Source organism: Sipha flava, unplaced genomic scaffold (assembly GCF_003268045.1).
Source record: "Sipha flava isolate LNK unplaced genomic scaffold, YSA_version1 124_pilon_pilon, whole genome shotgun sequence".
In the NCBI taxonomy this organism is placed as follows: Eukaryota; Metazoa; Arthropoda; class Insecta; order Hemiptera; family Aphididae; genus Sipha; species Sipha flava.
The window spans coordinates 861,639-885,402 of record NW_020271750.1 but is presented as its reverse complement, the minus strand read 5'-3'; the positions used below and the strand labels follow the sequence as shown (position 1 = coordinate 885,402).

Genomic DNA, 23,764 nt, shown 5'->3' with positions numbered 1-23,764 from the left:
GGATATATGTATACATAAAATATATTTATGTTACCAGGGATTACGAAGAAATATTGTAGGTTAATGATATAATATAATATGTGTATTTACTAACAAAATTAATACATTTTTCTCTTTGATAAATGTCTTTTCGGATGGTTATAAGGATACACACAACTATACATATACAAGTATACGTATAACATACGAAAATACATGTTTTTGTGATTTAATTTATATAAACTAATAAATTGCACTTTTTTGAAATATGATTATTACATCTAAATATAATTTCACTAGCATATATTTATCATGAAACTATAAAAACGTAACTTTCATTGTAAATTTATGTTTGATATCCAAAAATCTGTAGTACAAAGTACAAAAAATGAAGTGTTTAGAAAATAAATAATCGTTAGACCTTTCCAAATGCAGTACCGATTCTTTATACCATATACAAACACACGTAATATGATGGCGAATAAAAACGAATTTAGAAATGAAATAGAAACGCACGCAATTCGTACACACACACACACACACACACACACACACACACACACACATAAACGTTTTTGATGGGCTTTTAAAAATGCACTTTTTTTTTAAGACCTAACTATAACCTCCTATAATTTATTCCGAGAACGTCATTGTTATTATGTTATACCCGGGTAAGCTGCTGGGAGAATAAAACACAAGAGCCGTAGATATTTTTAGGAAACATAAAGTTTTTTTTTTTTTTACGTCGCTAAAGTCTTTATCTGTACACCACGAGCGCATCCGTGTCCCGGACTGACAGCGCCAAAAGTCATGAGCCCATAAATTTTGGGCGAACAAAAATCGAGGACACCCCTTGTACCGCGAACGTATACGCACACACACACGTGCATAATAACACAAACGGTAATAATAAAATTATTATTAAACGTATACATACACGCACGCACATAAATTTATTTAATGCACGCGTACCCGCGTGTGCGAACAAACGTGTGCGTGCATGTGTCAGTGTGCGTGCGTTTGGAAGCCAATTTCAGGAGACGACGAAAAATCTCGGCTCGTGATAAGGACCCCGCGCCGTATATCCACGCATGTCTCGGAGGCTACCGTGTTGGTTGAACACACATAAATTATACGCGGATATCTGTGCGGTGGATCTGAATTATGGTGAGCAACGCGGTAGAAAACCCGAGGAAACATATATCATAAAAAAAAAAAAAAAATGTATATACGTATAATATTGTTTTACCTCGGCCGTACACAGAAACGACGACGCCTACCGAAAAAAGTTTAGCCTACGTGTGTAGACGCTGAGAACGACGCGGTATGTAAATATTACGATACACACATATATATATATATATATATATATATATATATATATACATATATATATAAATATGAGCGCGTATGCGCGTTTGTAAGACCACATTCTTCAAAAATTATGACCGAAAAAGTACACACACAGGAGTTTTCGTATTCTGAACGCGCGCGCATCGTGAAAGATCGCCTCACATTTTCCGAATGTTTCGGTGACTGGGCGGAAGAGGACCAAAAGAAAGTATAATACATGTCTTTATCGTATTTTTTTTTTTTTAATTTTCTAAAAAATTAATTGGTCGGACAACCGGGCGGTTATAAATTTCTATAAAAATGTTTTACGGATAACCATATTTTTTTTTGTTTTTTTTTTTTAAATTTTATACTCTTATACCTAAAGCAATTATCTTATAATCCATCATTACGGGCCGGTTACTCATACGCGACATTAAATGTTGGCAATGCGTATGCAACGTATTGTGATGTGTACACGTAGTAAATAAAAAAATACGATCCATCTTTTTTGCAACTGACAAATTCATTAACAACATAAATCATCATACTTGTTCCGTTTCGAAAATAATCTTGAATTTTTTTTGTTTTATATACGTACTACATAATATATATTTATAATTAAATGCGATTATTTTCTTTGGCGTAACGTACATATTGTTATACGATGTTAATTGAAAATATTTTTAATTTCATACTAAAATTGTTGCATTAAACACTATTTCGAAAACATTCTATTTTCCAATATTTGAATACCCACTATACGTTATATAATATAAATATGAGTGTGTACAACTTACATTTTTCAATCAGCGAATTTTAGAAATATGTCAATAATGCGGTTTTATGCTATCCTTAAATATATATTTAACGATTATGTATTTAAACGTATTGCATAATAACAATAACTAACGATTCGATTTTAATACAATTAAAATAATATTTTCGCACATTCGGTTGAAAACTTTTTAATTTTGAAAACGTTAACAATATTATTATACCAGTGAATACCGACTGTTGAATATTACAAAATATAAACGTACAAGTAATGTTAACGATGGCTTTATATTAGTACATATAACTATTCCATTATAAGTCTATTTAAATATGACAAAAGAAAAAACAAACACAACGAACAAAAATACTATGGAATACATTATTGGACACCGTGCAGAGGAAAGCAAATAACATAACCAGTTAAAATCGTGTCGAAACTGATCAATGCGAATAATATAAAATTATTTATCTCTATAAACATTCCTCGAGCTCATGCAGACTTTATAGAGGAAAAATATTTTTGGAAGACTTTGGAAGAAATAATTTGGATTTTTCGAATTTCTTAGGGACGACACGTCGTGGAAACCCGTAGTAATTCGCGAATACCATTTAATTACGAATGATTTATTACACACTGAGTGCCTCGACGAGAATTGAGAACGCAAGAATCCTTTTATTTTTAAACGAAAACAAATTCCGGTATGTTAATCATTGTACAATAGAGCACTTTATTGTGTCAACTAAAGGAAGTACACTGTATAGCGATTGTACAATAATAATAGTAATAATTATATCATATTCATTACGTGTAAGGACCATGTTGTTGTATTATTGTAATTATACATGTATTTGTACACTATGTGTAACACAAACTGAAATCGTCAGCGTATAGTATACTGTAGGACGAAGACTTCTAATTTAGTTTATGTTAACGATCCTGCAGTATATGATTTACTGGGTTGCGGATTTTAATTTTTTTAACTTCTCCAAAAATGTCAAACGTTTCAACGATGACCAAACGTGATGTATGTATTATTAGGTACATAAAAATTTAAACGGGTTACTGTAAATGTACGATATAAATAGAAACGTCGAAAGTACAGTGTAAATACAACCGTATACGAATAGGATAAACGTTTACAGCGGTCCACTACGCTACTGCAGTTTTCGTATTCCGATGACATTCGAGGCGTCACGATAAGTATACAATAATAATGAAACAATATAAACCGTTGTAACAACAATCTCTCACCGTAAATACATAACATTACAACGAAACAATATCAAAACACATACCTTATGCTCGAACTTACGTTTTTCTAAACGCGGTTATTAAAACATGAAAAAAATAATGTTTATGTAAAATGAATGTAAATTTTATTAGGACAGGTGTCCTCATTAGCATGAACCATAGACCCGGAGGGAGTTATTGCGGCGGCGAATAGTACTTACGATGGCATACACAAACGCGCACGCATTAATACGTATTATACGTATATATATATTTAAACAGTAATTTTTTTTTCCTCATCCGACCCGAAACGGCTTCCGTAGCTTTGTGGGCACATCACCAGCTCTTATCGTCGCTGCGGATCAGACCGATACGAACGCGTAGAATCCCTGGCACAGCCCTTGGGGCAATCTCGGCCACGTCATATTAACGCTCTAATTGTCGGTTATATACCACGGACGCCGCAGCCCCCCGAGGCCCCTGACCGACCGAACGCCTTCTCACGCGCGCGCGCGCTCGCGGAACAAATTTCCTAGGGGTGAGGGGAAAAAAATGTATCCGTATTATTCGTATAATTTCTTAATAGTTCTCCCGCGGACACTATCGCACGGGTCGATCGCGGAGAATTTATAAAAAATTAAAAACGCAACGGACCGCGACTCCACATTATATTCGTAATAAAAAATTATATCAGCGGTACATAATATAATATTTTGGTTTACACGGATAACATAGCCGGTATATCCGACGTAGAAATTTTAAACATAAAGCTACACGCTGGTCATCGAATATTATACACGTATACGTGTGCTCTGAATTAATGGACACCCGGGGCCGGATAATGTTCGAAATATATACATATAATATTATTTTTATGTAAAAAAAAAAATAAAATAAAATAAAAAAAAAGCGATAGTACCAAGAGATTAAAAACCCACCTGAAACCATATCTACACGATCGGTGAGCATATAATAATAATAATACGGGTGTATTACTAATATATTATAATACACGAGTGCATCAGACGTACCTACTATAAAATATATAATAATACTCGAATACGCGTAGATCTACTACTGGTTATGACCTAGGACGGCGTATGCAATACACGGGCGTCGTCTAAAATTTTACATCGCGTTATACATTACATATTATACATTTGTGTGCCGAGGAATTATTTAATATATTACAACAATATACATGTATATATATGATTGCTGCGTAAACTATTAAAAACAGCATTTTGCTGTCGTATCTCACTGTATTATACATTTAAGCGTGCATCCCTTACCACGAATGAAAAAAATCCAACGCGGACATAATACTATGTTATTTGTATGTAAATAATGTACCCCAACGGTTAATATACGCTTTATATAGAAACTTCCACGAATGAGGCGCAATCGAAGCAAATTATATGATTATTTTAATTATTATTTACTTTTCGAATTCGGATAACGCGGTGTTTATATAATTATGGTTTAATTTCAAAGGATTACCGGGTGCGACAACCGTATGATAACAGCGTACACCGCCGGTGTATGCTGCTCTTAATGTTCCAACAATTTTTGATCAAACTATAATAATAAACACTCGTTCTACACACTTGTACACGGCCATGATTGTATTTAGTTAATATTTCGTACGTATATATTATAATAACGTATAAGCATATATGTATGTGTTTATTTCATTATCAACAACGAATGTGTTTACAAGTATACTTTTAATCACGAGTTAAACCTACTAAACCGGAACGATGTTCAGTTCGTGTTTCCACTCTGATCGTTTTGCTTTATTATTTATGAAATCGATCAGTTTTTTTATTCATGCGGACGGCGTAGGAAAAAAAAAACTGAATACGATATTTTAACACGTCAACAAAACGTTTGAATGAAAAAAATCTGACCGTATACATTATTTAGATAGTATGCATATAACTCGGTACATTATGCTAATGATCGAGGGAAAACGTTTTCTGGTTAATGTTGTTTATTATATAGAAAAACTGATGAGAGTATCGATCATTAGGAAAGCATTAAAAGTGTCAACGAAGAAAAAATCGGTATTTTCAATTAGTACTCAATTCAAAATTTTAACACATTTTAATAAATCTATCCAATATAAATATGTATACCTATGTATATATACAGTGGCTATAATGGGTTTGTATAGATTCAGAAGATTATATGAAATAAAATAAAATAAAAAATTGATTGAAAAATATAAACGACTTATGAAATAATATTACTCCATTTGTACAACTATATATATTGATCAATTAAAATATTATTAACATAGTTTTTTAATAAAATATAAAAATATATATATACTCACGCTCTATTGAAGTATCCAGAAAAATGCCGAGTCAACCAAAGTCGATGAAAAACGTAAAAACAATTAATTACATTTAAAATACAAAATGAAGTTGCATAAAAAGTGTTTACTTACAGTTATAGGATCCTGTTTTTGAGAATAATAATGATCGACCGAAAACAAACAAAAAAAAAAAAAATTAATTAATATCTATATAATTGTATACACTTATAAATATAATACAGACACGTATTATAATGATTAATCAACGAATTGATATTTGATTAATGTATATGCTTTTATTTAACATTGATTATAAATAATATATAAATATAAATAAACGTGTTCATATTTTAACGTGTACAACCTGTACAAGAAAAAAAATATAAGAATTTATAATAATAATAATAATAATAATTTGCCAAACGCAGTATCATGCAAACTGTTTGATAACGATTTATTAGCCGTCGAGTCAAACATCTTTTTTTATCTACGGTATTTATATAATACAGTTTAAAATTAAATTGAATGCGTCAATATTCGCCCACACTTAACAGCATAACGCTTGATACGTTATAGAAGTCATAAATAATAATTAGAGGTCCGGAACACACGACGTGGAAATGCTTAAATATCACTAAATAAATTTAAATACCAATATCATACGACATATATTAAATGCTGTGAATAATGTTGGTCATTTATCTTATTTACATATTATATTTTTATCACGTAATAAAAACGTAATTTTTATCTTGTTTTAACTATCAAGTTATTAAAATTATATTTTTAACTAAACATTATCAAAAACGTTTGAGTAGATAAATTTAATTATCTATTAATTAATGAAATGTCTTATTTGAATAACAGCCACAGATATATTTATTCTTATTATGTATATTTGAAATTTGTTGGTATTTCTTACGAAAACTTAGTTAAACAATTTACTATAAAATAATAAAATTTTTAAAATAACAACTACCATCAAATACTCATTGGATTATATATACATAATTGTATATAATATCTTTATTAACTATTAACTATTTGAATATAGAGTTAAATAATGAAATAAAATAAATAAAAAATTAAAATTAACAATAATTTTTGTTAAAATAACGAAAAAATATATAAAAATAATTAACGTTAAAATTACTGTTTTCTTGTTATGATTGTAGTAAATATATGCAATAAAACGATAAATGCATATAAAATACATTATTATTGTAATATTATTAACGGTTTATTTTTTACTAAGATGTAAAATGAATAGCAACTAACTATAAAATTAATACAAGTTAAACAAGTTTGTATCTACATTTAGTGCATTTAAATAATTTAATGAAATAGGCGTTTGGACAACCGTCAATGTTTTTAGCTTATTACCGATCTAGATATTACAGACAAATTTTTTTCCACTAAATACAATACGATTTTTCACTTGTTAATGAGATTATTTCGAAGATTGATGAGGATCTTAACATCGGAATTTTGTTCATAAATTAAATTATTTCAGGTTAATTTCTATATTATATACGTTTAATTACATAAGTTATGATTTTGTACTATACGACTGCTTAGTGATATTATTATTTACAGAACACAGTTGTTTTGATTTTACCGTAAAATTGGTAAACAATCATTGCGGTTCTGGTTGTAAATATTATTTCAAAAAATTTAAATTTGTCACAGAATCCCTTGTACGTCCTCCCTCGTCGCTTTTCGTTTGATCGATAATCGTGCAGTTAAAATTGGACCTACAGCGATATTTACAACATATAATATATTATATATACTTTGAAATCGGTAGTAAGAAACGTCTTTGTTTTTACCATATCAATGAAGTAAAAACATAAACCAACTATTGAAGATTAAATGCGGTGCTTAGTCGACTATTTTGCAGCCTTGAATATAATTATTTTTTGGTTATTATATTACTAATAGACTCGTTCAAAAACATATGAAAATACCAATATTAGTAAACACACACACATAGACACACATTCACATGCATATCATGTAAATAAAACATTAAAATTAGGACATTATAGATTTACGGCAGGCACTTTTAACTCGGCTGCGATGTTGAATATTATTCGTACACATCGAATGCCGAAAACGCGACCCGCAAGACTAATGCGTAAAAATCAATACGGTATTATGTTTCGATCGATCCGAGAGATTCGCTCGGCAAAAAATACATCAGTAGGAGTTTGAGGCAAGACAAAGTGTACGATCGTGTCCCGCTTAGTCGTTTCTAGCGCAATAATAACGCGCGTATTATATGAAAAAAAAAAAAAAAAATGTTTCCATTCGGACATTCATCGTAGTTGTAATCTAACAACAGCAACGACCACTACTTGGAAGAATATTGGCGCGCGCACGTCCTCCCCTCGATGTATTAAATACACGTATAACGCGCGCGCGCGTGAGTGTTATTATTTTTAATCGCGCGGGCACACAACGAAATCCGACGAAATCCGCTGACGACGGTTCTCATCAACGTGTCAATCAAGACGATTTTCTCACGGTTCGTCGAGTCAAACCCGACGGTTTGACGATGATAATAATAATAATAATGACACGGTGTACAGTTTATACGCGCGCGGTCGTAAAATCGGGCTGTACAGAATAGAGATGCGAGGATGACCGGCGGTTGTGGTTGACGCGCGCGCGCGAGTTAGATCCTATAAAGACGTACATACTGAGATTCGGGTGCGCTGCAGCATCAGCAGCAGCCGAAGTGATTAATAGGGAGCAAAGCAAATGATTGTGATTACCGTATCCGTATACATATTTATTATGTACACATCGTGTGCGCCGCCGACACTGCAACGCGTTTACGGCCGCTACCGCGAAGGAACGGTGTACAATGTGTGTACCGAAAGTACAAATCGTCCGAGCTCAATTATTTCGCTACACCGCGGGCGCCCGTTATCTAGTCACCGTCCTAAGTGCATATTAATAATACCTCTCGTAAACGCATCAGTGACGGGTGCCGTGAGCTGCTCGTGCACCACACATTCTCCTCGTTGCAGCACAGCAATTATTGTCTTTAAAGTGTACGACACATGCGCCACCGCCGCCGCACGATACTATTGTCTCATAATTATTATTGTACTATTATGTACGATACAATCCATCGAACATTGTGTTGTTATTGTGTAGACATCACAAAAGGGCTCGACGCCCAGTCTCACTGCTCTAAGTTCCGAGGCCCCAAATTAAAATTCGAACACATACGACTTATGCACCACTAGAAATAGGTACTGTTTTATTATTATATTTTAAATTTCGTATGATTTGCAGCCACTCTTAAACGTACATAATACATCGAGCTTACTTTAGAAATTACACTGTATTATTTATATGGAACTTTACATAATTCTATCCAAATTTAATTATGCTTAAGAGATTTCTATATTCAAAACAAGTATTTTGTGTTCTGTTAAAATTTATATCATCGAACATCGATTAATAAAAATACAGAGATCGTAATATGTGTATGTTCGTTCTGACTCCTTGTCGTCTCATAAAATATTTTTTTGCCGGCGGTAAAGTTTCAGGAATATCCTCTACGATTAAATATGTTTACTGTTACCGAGGTGGGCTACGTATTATGATATACATAAACTGTCACCAAGTCTCGCCACCACCAACGCAATTAGGTCAACATCGCTGAGGTAATCGAGCCAGGAGGCGGCACGATGTCTCTCGTCCTCTTCCTCGAATAATAATGCACGCGATACGAGATACCGAGCTTAAGATTTTGCCTTATCGGAAGATCATTTTTTTAATTTCCGCCAAAGGTTTCAACAGATATATATATCATACACAATACATCTATACTAAAAATTTAAACCAACCACCGCACTACCACCAGTCAAAATGTAAGTGAACTTCAAGAAAATTGTTTTCAGGTTTCAACCGATTCCTAGCTAGAATTCATTTTTAAATTAATACTCATAATTCATGTATAGAGAAACTTCAATAAATTTAATTTATATAATTATTAACTTCTAGTTCATTAATTAAACAACGTTGATTTAGTGATCAATGAGAGATAAATTATACTATAAGAACTGTAAACATTTTTATTTTGTTGGTCAAAAAATGAAATCTATCCATTTTTATATATTACTCGTAATAGTATATACAAATTTGTGAATATATAGAATCGAGTACATTGCTTTATAAAAAAACTTGTTTAATATGAGTTCCAAACAAAATATTATTGAAAAACACGATTTAAAAAAAATTCATACCTTCAGGCTCACGGACTACTAAGAAATGAACATCATTAGTGACTTGCTGAAATTTTAGACAAAATGTAGTCATAAAAGGAATTACAATTTAAAACTGTTTACATTGTATAGTACCAACATTTTATACTAATATAAATATCATTAGGGTTTCATTATGTATACCAATACAAAATTGTTGTAAAAACGTACTTTTGTTAAAAGACCAAACATACCAATCTTACACCTGCACAGAAATACACATAAAGAAGTGTTTTTTTTAATTTCCTACGATATGTAAATCAAATTGATGTACATTGCATAAGAATAATTATAATTTATTACTGACTATATTACTCGCTGTTAAGTTCAATTTTAATAATTTCATTAAAACCATTTCGTACACACAAATATGAAGTTTTTCAATGAAATAAACGAATGGTATATGAAGTGAAAACCATTATGGGTTATGATGAAAGACTGAATCGCATTATTTATACACGGTTATAAAATGAAACGTATGATATATTATATAGTTCTGATGAAGATTTTGAACTTTCAACGGGTTCGTTGAGATAAATCGCTTCAACAGAAGTCGTGTAGAATGAAACTGAAGAAACCAAGATATATACAATGTACAATCTCTGTATCACATAATAAACTTCTCGTGCGGTATACAATAATCCATTAATATAAATGTTGTCACCAACACATTCACTTGTATTGCTGCAATTGATCGAATCGTAAAAGGACACAACTAGCGAGACGGATATCTTGAAAGAAGTCAATCGACTGTGTCCGATATAGATAACAAGCGTATGTAGTACCTATACGTTGAGGCCAAGGTATTTCTCTCACGATATTCAAGTAAAATATACTCAATATACACACACACACACACACACACACACATAACATTTATATAATATTATCATTCGAATAATTGCATGATAATCATAAACAACAGCGAGCTGGTAAATATTACAAACTGGCACCGGTGACGATGATCTAAAATTCTGAAACGATGTGTGCACAGAGAATAAATTATGTCGTTTTATTTTAATTGTACGTATATTATTACGTTGTGGGGTTGACGCGGGAACGATCGTAAAAAATTAAAAACCAGTTGGAAATCGGATGTGGGACTGAGCTTCTGCGCTGCAGAGTCGAAACTGTTATTATATTATTATTATTATTATTATTTTTTATTCATCGCGGTCAATGAAAAATAATATAAAAAAATCGCGATAAAACCGAGATGTAGGATTTACGACCGTATATAGGATAAAAAACAATCGTAAATCACTATGCGGACCGAGAGACGTTGTAATACGTGAGCGCAGAGTGTTTTTGTGCGCCAGCCGAAAATCGCGAGTGCATACATCTCTCTCGTACCTAGTAATATATGATAACAGATGATCGGACAGTCGGACGGATGGCACGAAAACGGTCGAATAACAAAAACGAGACGGAAAAAACGACGATAGGACTGAAGAAAAAAAAAAAATCAAACGTCGATAAATTACCGACGGCGGGAGGACTTTAACGCATTTTCCGGTGCGGCACGAGGTCTGCTGCGGTACACACGCGAGGCAAAGCGTCCCCGGTGCAGACGCGTATTATTGCGGAGCGAGCGCGCGCGTCGTTGTTTAATGGGCTGTTTAATTGCCAAATGCCGACGACGAACCGACCAACTCGCACCACAGCAGTGTATTATTATTTTTCGAGTTTATACGTGCGCGCGTGTGTTTTTGAAAGCGAAAAAAAATAGAAATACGCGTCAAGGGTATAATTGTGCGTATAAAAAAAAAAAAATAAATAAATAAATAAATAAAACAACAACGCGGCGACGTCTTCTTCTCCGTCACCGCGATCCGCAATACGGGGTCTCGGGCTTTTAATTACGACGTCGTTTTCGACGACGTCGACGGTATTTTAGGATTGGGTGTCGGACAGTGGCCCGGTGCCAACAGGACCAAAGATTTAGTGGCTCCGCGCATTCCTCGCGCGTCCGTTTAACGACGACGGCTACGGCGGACGATTTCCGAATACGCCGAAACTATACACCGCGCAGCTATAGCCGCCGTAGTAGCCGGTGATGCGCCGGCCGACCGGCCCTGTAATCGCCGCGCGACGATTTGTTATCCAAACGCGCTCACGTTTCTTCACACGTGCAATTATGCAGATATATAGATGTATATATACATTCATTCATCAGCAGGGATAAAAAAAAAATTATGTGTGTATAAATAAGAAAAACCAAGCGACCAGCAAACATGTGTCAATAAATTGCGCGAATCACTATGGCGTAGTTATATGACCGAGTTAAATTTGATTCTCGTTGATATGGAAATTTAATTGAATGCCGAAAATGTACGCACTCGTAGTACCATATAAATACGACTCTCGAACAACACCATTAAACGATACGCGGGTAGGTACAGCTGCGAGAAGACAAGAATAGTGTAAAACATTTATTATTCCGTTGCTTTGGTCAACGTTACTTTCGACATTTCGGTCGATACCCTTTTCAAACCATTGGTTACTTTTTTACTCTCGCGCAGATGTATATAATAGTTAATATATAAATAATATATATAATATATTTATATTAATACACCATTGGTAGATAAAACAAATCCTATGAAATCCAACGATCCGCGTCACAAGAACGTCGTATTCTATACGTATAGCATTCACATTTTAGAAGACTTGACATTTCCGTTAAACTGATATTCTACAAAATACGTAAACTATGAAATTTTATTTTTTGACTAAATGCATAAGTATTACATGGAATGCCAAAGTGTAATGTTTTTTATATTATAGGCACATAGGTAAAAACAGTAGCGTAGGAAGACTCAATAGCGCCCCTGGCAAACTTAGAAATTAACGCTTTTTTACCAATTAGAAGTTTAACGTAAGGATATTTTTTTAACCTTAAATTTTACTAATTTTTGTACAATTAATTTTAGACACAATTTATTTCCTCATATGAAATTTCCTCTTTGGATTCTCTTGTGCACTTTTCGTAATTTCATTATTAAATTCACATGTAGGGTGTTCAATACACACATTTTAAAAAGTATGACGGAAAAATTTCATTTTGAAGATAGTATAAGAATACAAATGTTGTGCGATTATGCGCCCCTCTTTGCGATTCATGCTACTGGTGAAGACAGTTCACCATACTGTTGCTACACTATTGGGTAAACAAAATGAAAACGCACTCAAAATCGGTATTTATTAACTGCCACACATTTGAACAGCGATGCTATAGTGAAAACTCGGTATAAGTAAATTAAAATTTTAAGACTAGTAAGTACATTAGGATGGAAAGAAAACGCATGATAAGCTTATTAGATAATACGCTTTTAGGTTTATACTTTGTAGTCAGGTTTGAGGTATGTGCGTGTGTTTTTACGGTAAGGCTATATGCAATCGGGATTATGATCATTTCGAGGTGGTAAATCGCATAACACACACCTCGTAGACGATACGGTTTACAGAGAAGGTTCGAAAATCTTATGGTCGGTCGGTGCAAACGTCGGCGGCGGCATTGAGATCGCCGAGAATTTGATGTGCCGACGACGATGCAACGCCCACGTGCACAATTGCGCCTCGCCACCAACTCTTTTCCATCGAAGCCGACCCGATCCCATACCGCCGTTTGTACACGATAAATAAAATCGGCTACAAAACACACATGCACACACACACACACACACACACACAAAAGATTAACATAAATGTGCGGTTAACGACCAAGACCGCGTGATACGGAATAAAAGTATAAAAAAAAAACAACAATAAATAAATAATAAGAAATAAAGAAGAAATACAAAACAAAACGAAGAGGAGGATAAATACTGAAAGGAATTCAAGAGACTACGAGAGAAGGAGAGAATGAAACGGTCGTCGACGCATAGACTTCTCCATGTTTATAAATACACGTATATACATACATACGGCTTGTTCGCACGCGCGCGCGCGCGCGTGTGTGTGCTGTGTAAAGCTTGGGAACATTATTACCCCTTGCATAGTTGACCGCTCTAAGTGCATTTGCTTGTCGGGACCGACCCCGACCGTCCACCACGCGTCCACCACGACGGCCCCCGGCCAATGGAAATCCTCCTCCGGGGCAGCCGCCCGCACTGTTTTATTATAAACACACAACAATTAATTACCGGATCAGATACGGATACGGATCGCCGCCGTACGCGATTCTCGTTCGAATCGGACGATTTATTATCAGCGAGATTTTTTTTCCCTTCCCATTTTCTTCTCCCGTTTCTCTTTTTAAATTGTTTTATTCTCTTCTCCGCTTTTCACTTCTCAAGTGTGTGTTAGTGATGCGCACTGCACGCGCGTGTGTACGCGTAAATAATACGTTATATTATAACGTGAAAACGATGGGGGGGGGGATTTGATTTCAGCCAAAAATATGATTTCGACTCCGATCACCGCGAGCATATATGCACAAGGCGGAAACGATGATGTTCTCATGCCGTTACGTCTAGATTGTGTACTCGACTGTTACGTATGTACGTGACCGTACTGTGACCGTTCAATGAGATATTATGAGTTTCAAAAGTGTTTTCCCCTGCCACCGTTATCGATGTCAATATAAGAAAATGCCGTAAGAAGATAAAATTATTGTTAAAAATTAGACTTTAATTGTTTTACTTTCGAAACGATTTGTTAGCTCCAATGTCTGCAGTTTGTATACATTACGTGTACATCGAAAATAGTGTACCAGGAAACGGTTGAGTCGGTCATTGTTATAGTTATAGGATGTCGGAAGATAATTATTGGTGGAAAATCTTTCCGTGCACATTTACACGGTCGGTATTCATCGACGCGAGCTCAATATTTTAAAATTATATCATTTTTTCGTTTTGGCACGTGAATAATTTAACGTGCGTGCAACGTTTGAAATCCTTGGAGAATAAGTTGTATGTAACGAAACTTTCTAGAAAGTTTGCCTTTTCGCCTTTGTTCGTGAGATTCCTGGACATCTGTTCTTTTTGACTTGTTGGAAAACTCGGATTTCCGGTCACGGCCAAGAAAAGGAAAAAAATCGAAATAGATTAGCCGGTAACAATCCATTATTTTTAGATTAAAGTGTTATTTTATTTATGGTTCACACCGTTGCCGTCGTCGCTGCCGGACGGGTTCATGATTAATGGCGTTGGGTTAGCTTTATTGGCATCAAGGAAGGGGACGGTGGGGTTGAATGTTAAGAGATACAAGGAGGCAAATAATAATATAGAAATAATACGTGTACATAATATATATTACACACACACACACAATATACTTGTATATAATATATATAGGAATAAACGACGAGACGCCAGTCTAGGATCGGAAATGATAACGACTCGGCCGGATATTTGATTAATCGTACACGGTTTCCCTCTGGAGAGACGAAATAAAACTTAATGACAGCCATTAGTTTACGAAACGGGTTAAAGGAAAAAATACGGTTTTTTTTTCGTCAATAGAAAATGAACGATACACGGAGTTGTAGACTAAAAAGAAGAGGGAGTGAATTAATTTTTCGTTAAACCAAGGCAGTTTTGGGTGTTTTTTGTAATCGGTTTTTGATTTGACACACAGTTGACCATGAATTTGTTCACCAGAATAATAACGAGTTGAAAACGGACAAGAGAGAGATAAATATTATTATACCGACAAAATTCCAACAAAAAGCTGTTTCCCCAGTCAATCGATTTTGAATCAATCTGAATAATTGAATAGTCCTTAGCGGATATATGGTCTGATATACATATATACATATTTCGGAATTTATTTAATATACGATTTAGGGCGGAATTCAATGTATATTTACATTTTATTTTTATTGACGCCATTATACGACTGATTTTTATATGAATATAATGTAAATGTAAATAAATCCTTTTAAAACACATTTATTAACCGGGTACATATAATTATTGGACAAGAACCCGCACGCGGTACATCCTTAAATAGGTAAAGTGATTATATCTCAAGTGTAAACATATATTATACATAACTAGGCAAAATTTAAGTATTAATTAAATGTTTGCCATAAGTGTTTAAAATGTCGGATTAAATTATTTAACGTACGGGCATCGATCGTTACAATTAAAAAAAAAAAAAAATCTAAAACTAGTTAATCTCTACATGAAATAACCATGTATTATGACCGAACACGATGTAAACGACTTGTACCGTGATTAGCGTGCGGATTATACAATCGAGTACAAATTTGCGATTGTGAGATTATATCTGCACAGGAATGGTAACTTTGTGACTGTCAAAGGTATTGCTATCTCTATAATGAGTTCCGCCGTTTAATCATCAGATACAACGTGAGAACTTTAGAGCAGCTTAATTATAATCAGTAGTTGCTTACAATATAGAAGTCGAATGTTACGAGTAATAGAAAAAATCTGGTTGATATTATAATTGTAACTATTGTACTTAAACATTGAATTACTCGTATAAATTTAAAACGTACATATATTATTCTTTTGTTTTGGCGTACACTTCACATATTTATAAATAAATAAATAAAAGATATATATAACAATTTGCATTTGTTTATGTCATAATTTATTTACACAATATGAATAGAAAAAAAAAATCGATATTCCTCACAGAAGTTAGATACTTTGAGTGGTGCCTTAACAGCTCAGATGATTACGAACAAAAATATGATACATATATTTTTCTCTCTAAAATTCAGTTAGTATATAAAATATACAAAAATAAATATTTACTTGATTAATTACCATTGTTAAGTACTTAAAATATCAAACATATTTTTATTTGTATACAAAATAATAAGACAAAACAAAAATATTGCTAATATTGCTTATTGAAATGTGTTTTAACAGGTATTAATTTACATATGATTGATGGTATTTAATATGAATTCATTCATTGTTGTTAATTAAATACTCGTTATGACAAGCCACTGGCATTATTGAAATTTGGATTGTAAGTCCGCTTCCAAATATATGGCATTGATAAAATAGCATAATATACAATATATTAAATGTAATTATGTATAGTAATTAATTATAATTAATAATAAAATAATTAATGAATATATTACATTTTCAGTACTGTTTTGGTCTTTGTCCAAGTAAAGACGTGTGGTTAGCGTTCCATCACTTATCTAATCTCCAGAGTACAACGTTCATATACAACGTATTTTAAATGTCTTTCGAGTGCATGAAAGGTAATGAAAAATTCACTCATAATGAGGACACATTGGAATGTTGTTAGTGCGAAAAAATTCCATTTTTATTGCACTGGGGTCACTGAAGCAAATTTCAAAAAATGTCAAAAAACACAAAATCCAGATTTTCGTGTGTTGCAAGCCAAAGCTCTGATCTTAAAACAGTAAATGACCCAATAGCTAAACTGGACGCAAAAATGGAAGACATATTAAATTCATTGAGTTTTATGAGCAAGCAGTTTGATGGTTTTAATAATAAATTAAAATCATCATTGGTTGAAATGAAACTTTTAAGAAACGATTATGAGAAAATTAAAATTGAAAACCCACGATTATCTAACGAAATTTTAGAAATAAAATAAAAATTAGATTAGTTTGAACAACACAATCTCCGTGACAGCGTTGAAATAAAAGGACATAATGACATCAATTAACACACTTTTCGACATCATTGATAAAGAAAATGCAACAATTAGTTCGCTTAATGGGATTAACAAACAACTTTATAATAATGATACCAGTTTGAACATACTATTTACTAGTATTAGAAGTATTTCTAATTATATATCTGAACTAGATTGCCTAAATGCAGCAGTTAAGTATAAGAGCCATATTATTATTACAGTTGAATCATGGTTAGGAAATAATATTGATCACAAATATATCTCGTTAAATAATTATCAATCTTCAATTTCTAAAAATCATATATGCAAATCAGACGGCATAGTTATATTTATTCAAAAAGATATAAATTACATCACGGCTGAATTTATAATACAAGATGCAAATTGTCTTTTTACAACAATAAAATTTAATAAAATTAATTATGGAATAATATCAGTGTATAGGTCTCCTAGTGGAAATATTATACAATTTATCGAGGATCTCGAGGTAATAATTACTAATATATTCAACTCCTATAGGAAACTTACGTTAATACTAATAGGTGATATGAACATAAATTAATCTGACACCACAAACTCTACAACACTATACTACGATTTATTAAATTATTTTAATTTTATCTAATACATTAATTGCCCTACAAGACCCTCAACCAATAATTGCATCGACCATATATTCATTAGAGATAATCACAAACATTATAAAATTCATTCAATGGTTATAGAATCACTAATTACTGATCATTATCCTTTATTTTTACAATTTAATCATACCGTTCCACAACAAATTAAAAATTCAAATAATAACTCGTATAAATTCGTCAATTTCAGAGAACTAAAAAACAATTTACAGAACAGATTAGGGCGAATTAATAACTTCAAAATATGCTAAAAAGAAAATAACATTAATTACATCAATTTTAAAAACAAATTTAAACAATAATACACATTATGGGACAAAAAATAATAATTATCAACAAAACCAGTGGATTACACCAGGTATCATCGGCGCCATAATAAAATGGGATAAATTACATGTTTTAACTAGAAAGCAACCTTTTAACACTCTCCATACTGATAATTATAAAGCTTACAGAAATAAATTTTCTAATATTATAATTATACAGAAACAGAATTTCTATGGTACCAAAATCAAAAAATTATGCAAAAACCCTAAAAATGTGATCAACAATAAAGGAAATAACAATGCAAACGCAGCCTACCCAAAAAAATTCTAATTTCAATATTGATAACAATAACTATGAATCTGATTCTGACTCACTCTTTATAGCCAATACATTTAATAGATTTTTTACTTCAATGGGTAGCCAAAATAATGCTACAAAAAACTAGATTTCCAATTAAATTCATCGACAGACAAATATAACTCTAATCAATCCATGTATCTAAGAACAATAAATACATTATAAGTGAATAATATTATCTCAAATATGAAAGGCGACTCCACCCCAGTAAAGATAGAATATCAATTAACGTAGTTAAACAGATTAAAGAATCAATATCAGAGATCTTAGAACATATTTTTAATACTTTTTAATACAATACTATGGGAAGGTACCAAACTAGATTTTTTCAAAAGGGTCATAGTAACTCCAATTTATAAAAATGATGATAAAAACAACACATGATGATAAAGACCAATTAGCTTACTGAATATTTTTTCAACAATTTTTGAGCGGGTAATAAAAACAAGACTTTTAAATTACTTAGAAGAAAATAATATCTTATCTAATCTCAATACGGATTTAGGAAAAACCTAGGAACAGAAGATGCCTTAGCACAGCTTTCATGGATATTAATAGTAACCTAAACAATAATAAAAAAAAAACATTAGGAATTTTCCTAGACCTCAGTAAAAAGCTTTTGACAGCATTTCTCACAAATCGTTGATACATATACTTTAATCTATAGGCATAGTAAATAAACTATTCAAACTATTAGAATCTTATCTGGATAATAAAAAATAACTGAGAATTAATAACACACTAAGTGATGAAATTACAATCACAACGGGAGTTCCTCAAGGGACAGTATTATCACCTATTCTTTATATTATATACGTATCTTCACTAGGTCATTTAAATATTCACGGTCAACTTTTTTTTATGCAGACGAAACAGCCATTCTTATACCAGGGGACAATTGGAACGAAGTTCGTCTAAAAGCAGAAACAGACTTGCACTTGATAAATGCATGGTTTCTTAAACATAATTGAAGAATGAATTACACTAAATAAAATTACATTAATTTCACCCAAGATTATAGAACCCAATCTAATTCAAATACAATTTAAGTTCATGATATAGATTGTAAATCTAATAATTGTTCGTGTAATATTATATATAAAATGGAAATTATTTAAGGTTCATTTTGATCAACATTTGATCAACACCTATAATGGGACACACACATAAATAACACAATAATTATTATGAAACTACGAAAAATTCATTATTTGTTTATTAACGCAAGAAAATTCCTAAATAACCAGCTCTATGTTTAATATACTTTACCATGACACAATTTATTATACAATATGGAATAACCACCTGGGGTGGCTTAGGTGTTATAGGAAGCAATAAAATATTCAGAGCTCAAAAAAGTATAATTAAAATAATTTTAAGTAAACGAAAAACATATCGCACTAAAGATCTATTTACTGAATTTAAAGTTTTTACGACTCAACAATTATTCTACAGAAATGTCCTATATTACACATCCAAATTTAATTTAATCGAGTTTAAACCTAGATACTATAATACACGTCAAAAAAATAACTTAGAAATATATACTGTTCGTATATTGAAATCTAGTCGATGTTTTTCGTAAGTGGGTTTGAGATTATTAAACGATATTCTGCAGCAAATTATTAACAGTGCGTCTTATAAAATATATAAACACTCTATTAAATTATGGTTGCTAAATAATACTAGTTACCTATACCCTATGTAATATACCAGTGTACCTATATAATATAGTCTATTTTTCTATTTATATATCTACTTCCATTTTTGGTGTACTTCTTTATATTATATTTATTTATGCTTTAATTACTATAGCTCTAATTAATAATTAGTTCAATAGGTATGTCTTCATGTTTTTGAATTATAGTCAAATATGACACGGTTTTTTATGAAATATCTAAAATATTATAAAATTTATAAATATATACCTACTTAGCTCTTAATAGTACTCCATCATCACCGATAAGAGGTTATCCTCAGTGGTGAGATGGACCATCTAACCCATATTATAAATATAATCATTGTATCCTACTGAAATTTTATTTTTATTTTTTGGCCAATAAATATTATTATTATTAATATTTTATTATTATTATTATTATTATTATATTATACTGGATGATGAATAAAAATGTAATGTTGCATAAAGTTAAACATAACACCGTCGTTAATCATTTTACCGCAGCCATCTATTATGTATGTAATATATATATATATATATATATATATATATATATATATATATATATATATATAAATAAGTAAATTACGCTCTTTACTTGGTAAATTAAAATACTCGATTAAAATCAACTTTTTTATAAAATACATACATTACATAATAGTAGAATAAAACTAATCGAAAGCCTAACGTTATTGCAACAGGGGAACACATGTGATAACGGGTAAGACATAAGAATACTTGAAGTCATCTATGAATAATACATGGTTAAAGAGTTTGGACTGATAAGCACAGTGATGTTGTTCACGAGAAACCGTGTTCTACAAAATGTCAACGATACATATTATATAGGTGTTGTGCCGTCATTGGCGTGAAGGAGAAGGAATCAATGTATAAGTTTTTTCTTCCCCGTATCTCAGATGATATACGGCCAATCGGTGTATCCTTATGTGCACTTAAATTCCCAAAGCATGCTGGGTATACAGCAGAGTGTGCTTTCAGCCTTTTTAGTTTTTTTTAACTTCTAGATCCCGAACCCCTAGGCTCTTTTGTAGAAAAAGTATACAAACGAACTTTTCTTTAAAGCACAAAGCTGTCCGGAATGCTATACACACGCATACCTATGTATAGTATACACAAACACTCTAAACAAAATCAAAACACACATCGAATGTACAACTGAAAATGGAAAATAATTTGGTACTAACTAATAATAAGACTATACTCCTAGCAATTCCTGCCGTGTACAAAATATATAAACGTTATTAATTTGTCAACGGTTACAACTATATCAATACTGATATGATCAATTGATTAATTATTATAAATAGTAAATGAATAATTTTTATCAGATCACGTTAAAAAATATAAAACGAATTCAAAGTGTTATCATGTCCAGTACGAAACAGTATTTACAAAGTTATGATAAGACGGTAATATGTCCTATGGTTTTTGAATGATTATACGAAAAATGCTACCCGTGTACATTACAAATGTTTACATAAAACGTAGCAACATAACATCACGCTTAAAAAAATACGGGATGATGACGAGACCAAACTTATAACCCGAACGTGCGTACGATTTCAACTAATGATAACACATTAATAATATTTTAATAATCCTCCCTTCACTGAACACTAATAGACGCCCGAATAATACTACAGCGGGTTATAGGTATTTCAGGTATACAACTTTTTAATTTGACCAACTAAATTTCTGAACCGACGTAACAACCTATTAAGTTCTCGATATAACTTTAAGGTAATATAGGTCAAACTTTTTAATGGATTTAAAATAGAATAGTGATCCAATACTGCATGCACGGAAAATTTCATCGTTCGGAATTCAATAATCTTTAAGTACTTCTCATTATGTATATTTAACTTTAATCTTTCCTTCAGTCTAAATAGGAGAATTTACTTGCGTTTCATCTACAAAATTATATATATTTTATATGGAGATTGAACTATCGAAAACCGATCAGTCCATTCGAGCGAAAAAAAAAAATATTGTTTTTGGCAATCTTCTGTACCAAATCATTTGTCCGTAAAAGGGAACATTTTTAATAGTTAAACCAACTATATAGGTGTGGACACCGAATACAACGAAATGGTGGTAATATTTTCAATAAATGATCGAATCGGTTCGCTGTGCAAACAGATTTTTTTTGATTACTTTTCCGAACGTTTCGAGATGGGGAACAATAAATGCGGCGAACGTGCGCAGAGCGAAGCGCTTCAGACGAAATATAGGTACTGATCGATGACGGAGCGCGGTGTACGGTATGGTAAATATTATTCAAGCGGTCGCGTCCGTAGACAGCCGTATCGCATAAGTCGTACACCAGATATAATATATATCTGGTACACCGGTGCAGTCGGACTGCGGAGGGAGGAACGAGGCGAACGGTCACTCGGCGGTTGAATTGTCGCGGTTGAAACGGTTTCCGGGGCGTCGGCGGTGCGACAATCATACAAACGCGGACCGATTTGCATCGTCGCCGACGATCAGCTCCGCCGCGAGGCGATAGCGGCACACCCATGGCTTAGGCTGGTCGACGAAGGTGCACGACGAAAAAACTTACACAAACATATATACTCACGTGATAATATAATAATAAAATAGACATGGCGGACGACCCGATCGCGCTCTAAATCGCACGCACAGTTTCGACGCAGACCTTTCTCCTCCGTTTTCTCGAACCATCGTCATTACAACTATTCGTCGCACGCGAAAATCGCCGTCCGGCGGCCGTAACCGCTCGGTACCGCGTATACCTAAGTTATGGTTAAAGTTTCCTAAACCATATGCGTAAAGGTTCCATGCGCGCGCGCGCGCGCGTGTGTGTGTACACACATACATCACATATTATAACTATTTCAACCGGTCTCAAACAGATAGAATTCAATGCCGCGGCGAATGGCACGGTATAGACGTACGCGTTCGTATACCAGCAACCGTATACCTGGTACACTAGATACGTATACCTACGGCGTGTACGCGGCTTGTATTCGCTCGCGGGCGAAGGGGCGAAGGGAGAAGAAATCGTGCTTCCAATTACTCGGTATAGACCTACACGACGGCTACCGCACTGCTATACTGTACGTGTGTGTGTGTGTGTGTGTGTGTACTTGTGTACGGCTACCATGTATGCGGTAAGGGGACCGCGTAACGTTAATTAGACGTCAGCCCGGGGGACCCACCGCGTCGACCTCGGCGGCGCGCGCTTCGTGTGCACCGGGTATACCCGCTCGCGGACACAACACAAACGTATACCGTACGTATACACGGACGGAGTGTGTG

The 23,764-nt window shown here is 33.1% G+C and overlaps 1 protein-coding gene across 5 annotated transcripts in view; it reads right to left on the bottom strand.

Moving 5' to 3' along the window:
• Window positions 1-23,764, bottom strand: part of LOC112694186 (ankyrin repeat domain-containing protein SOWAHB) — a 101,129-nt gene that overhangs the window by 35,110 nt on the left and 42,255 nt on the right. For 4 of the 5 annotated variants that reach the window (XM_025569579.1, XM_025569581.1, XM_025569582.1 and 1 more), the window contains one exon: window positions 5,772-5,783. In XM_025569579.1, the coding sequence (XP_025425364.1) occupies window positions 5,772-5,783 (12 nt within the window). Of the gene's footprint in view, window positions 1-5,657; window positions 5,661-5,771; window positions 5,784-23,764 lie in introns of all 5 variants that reach the window. The other variant, XM_025569580.1, reaches the window with a different exon arrangement.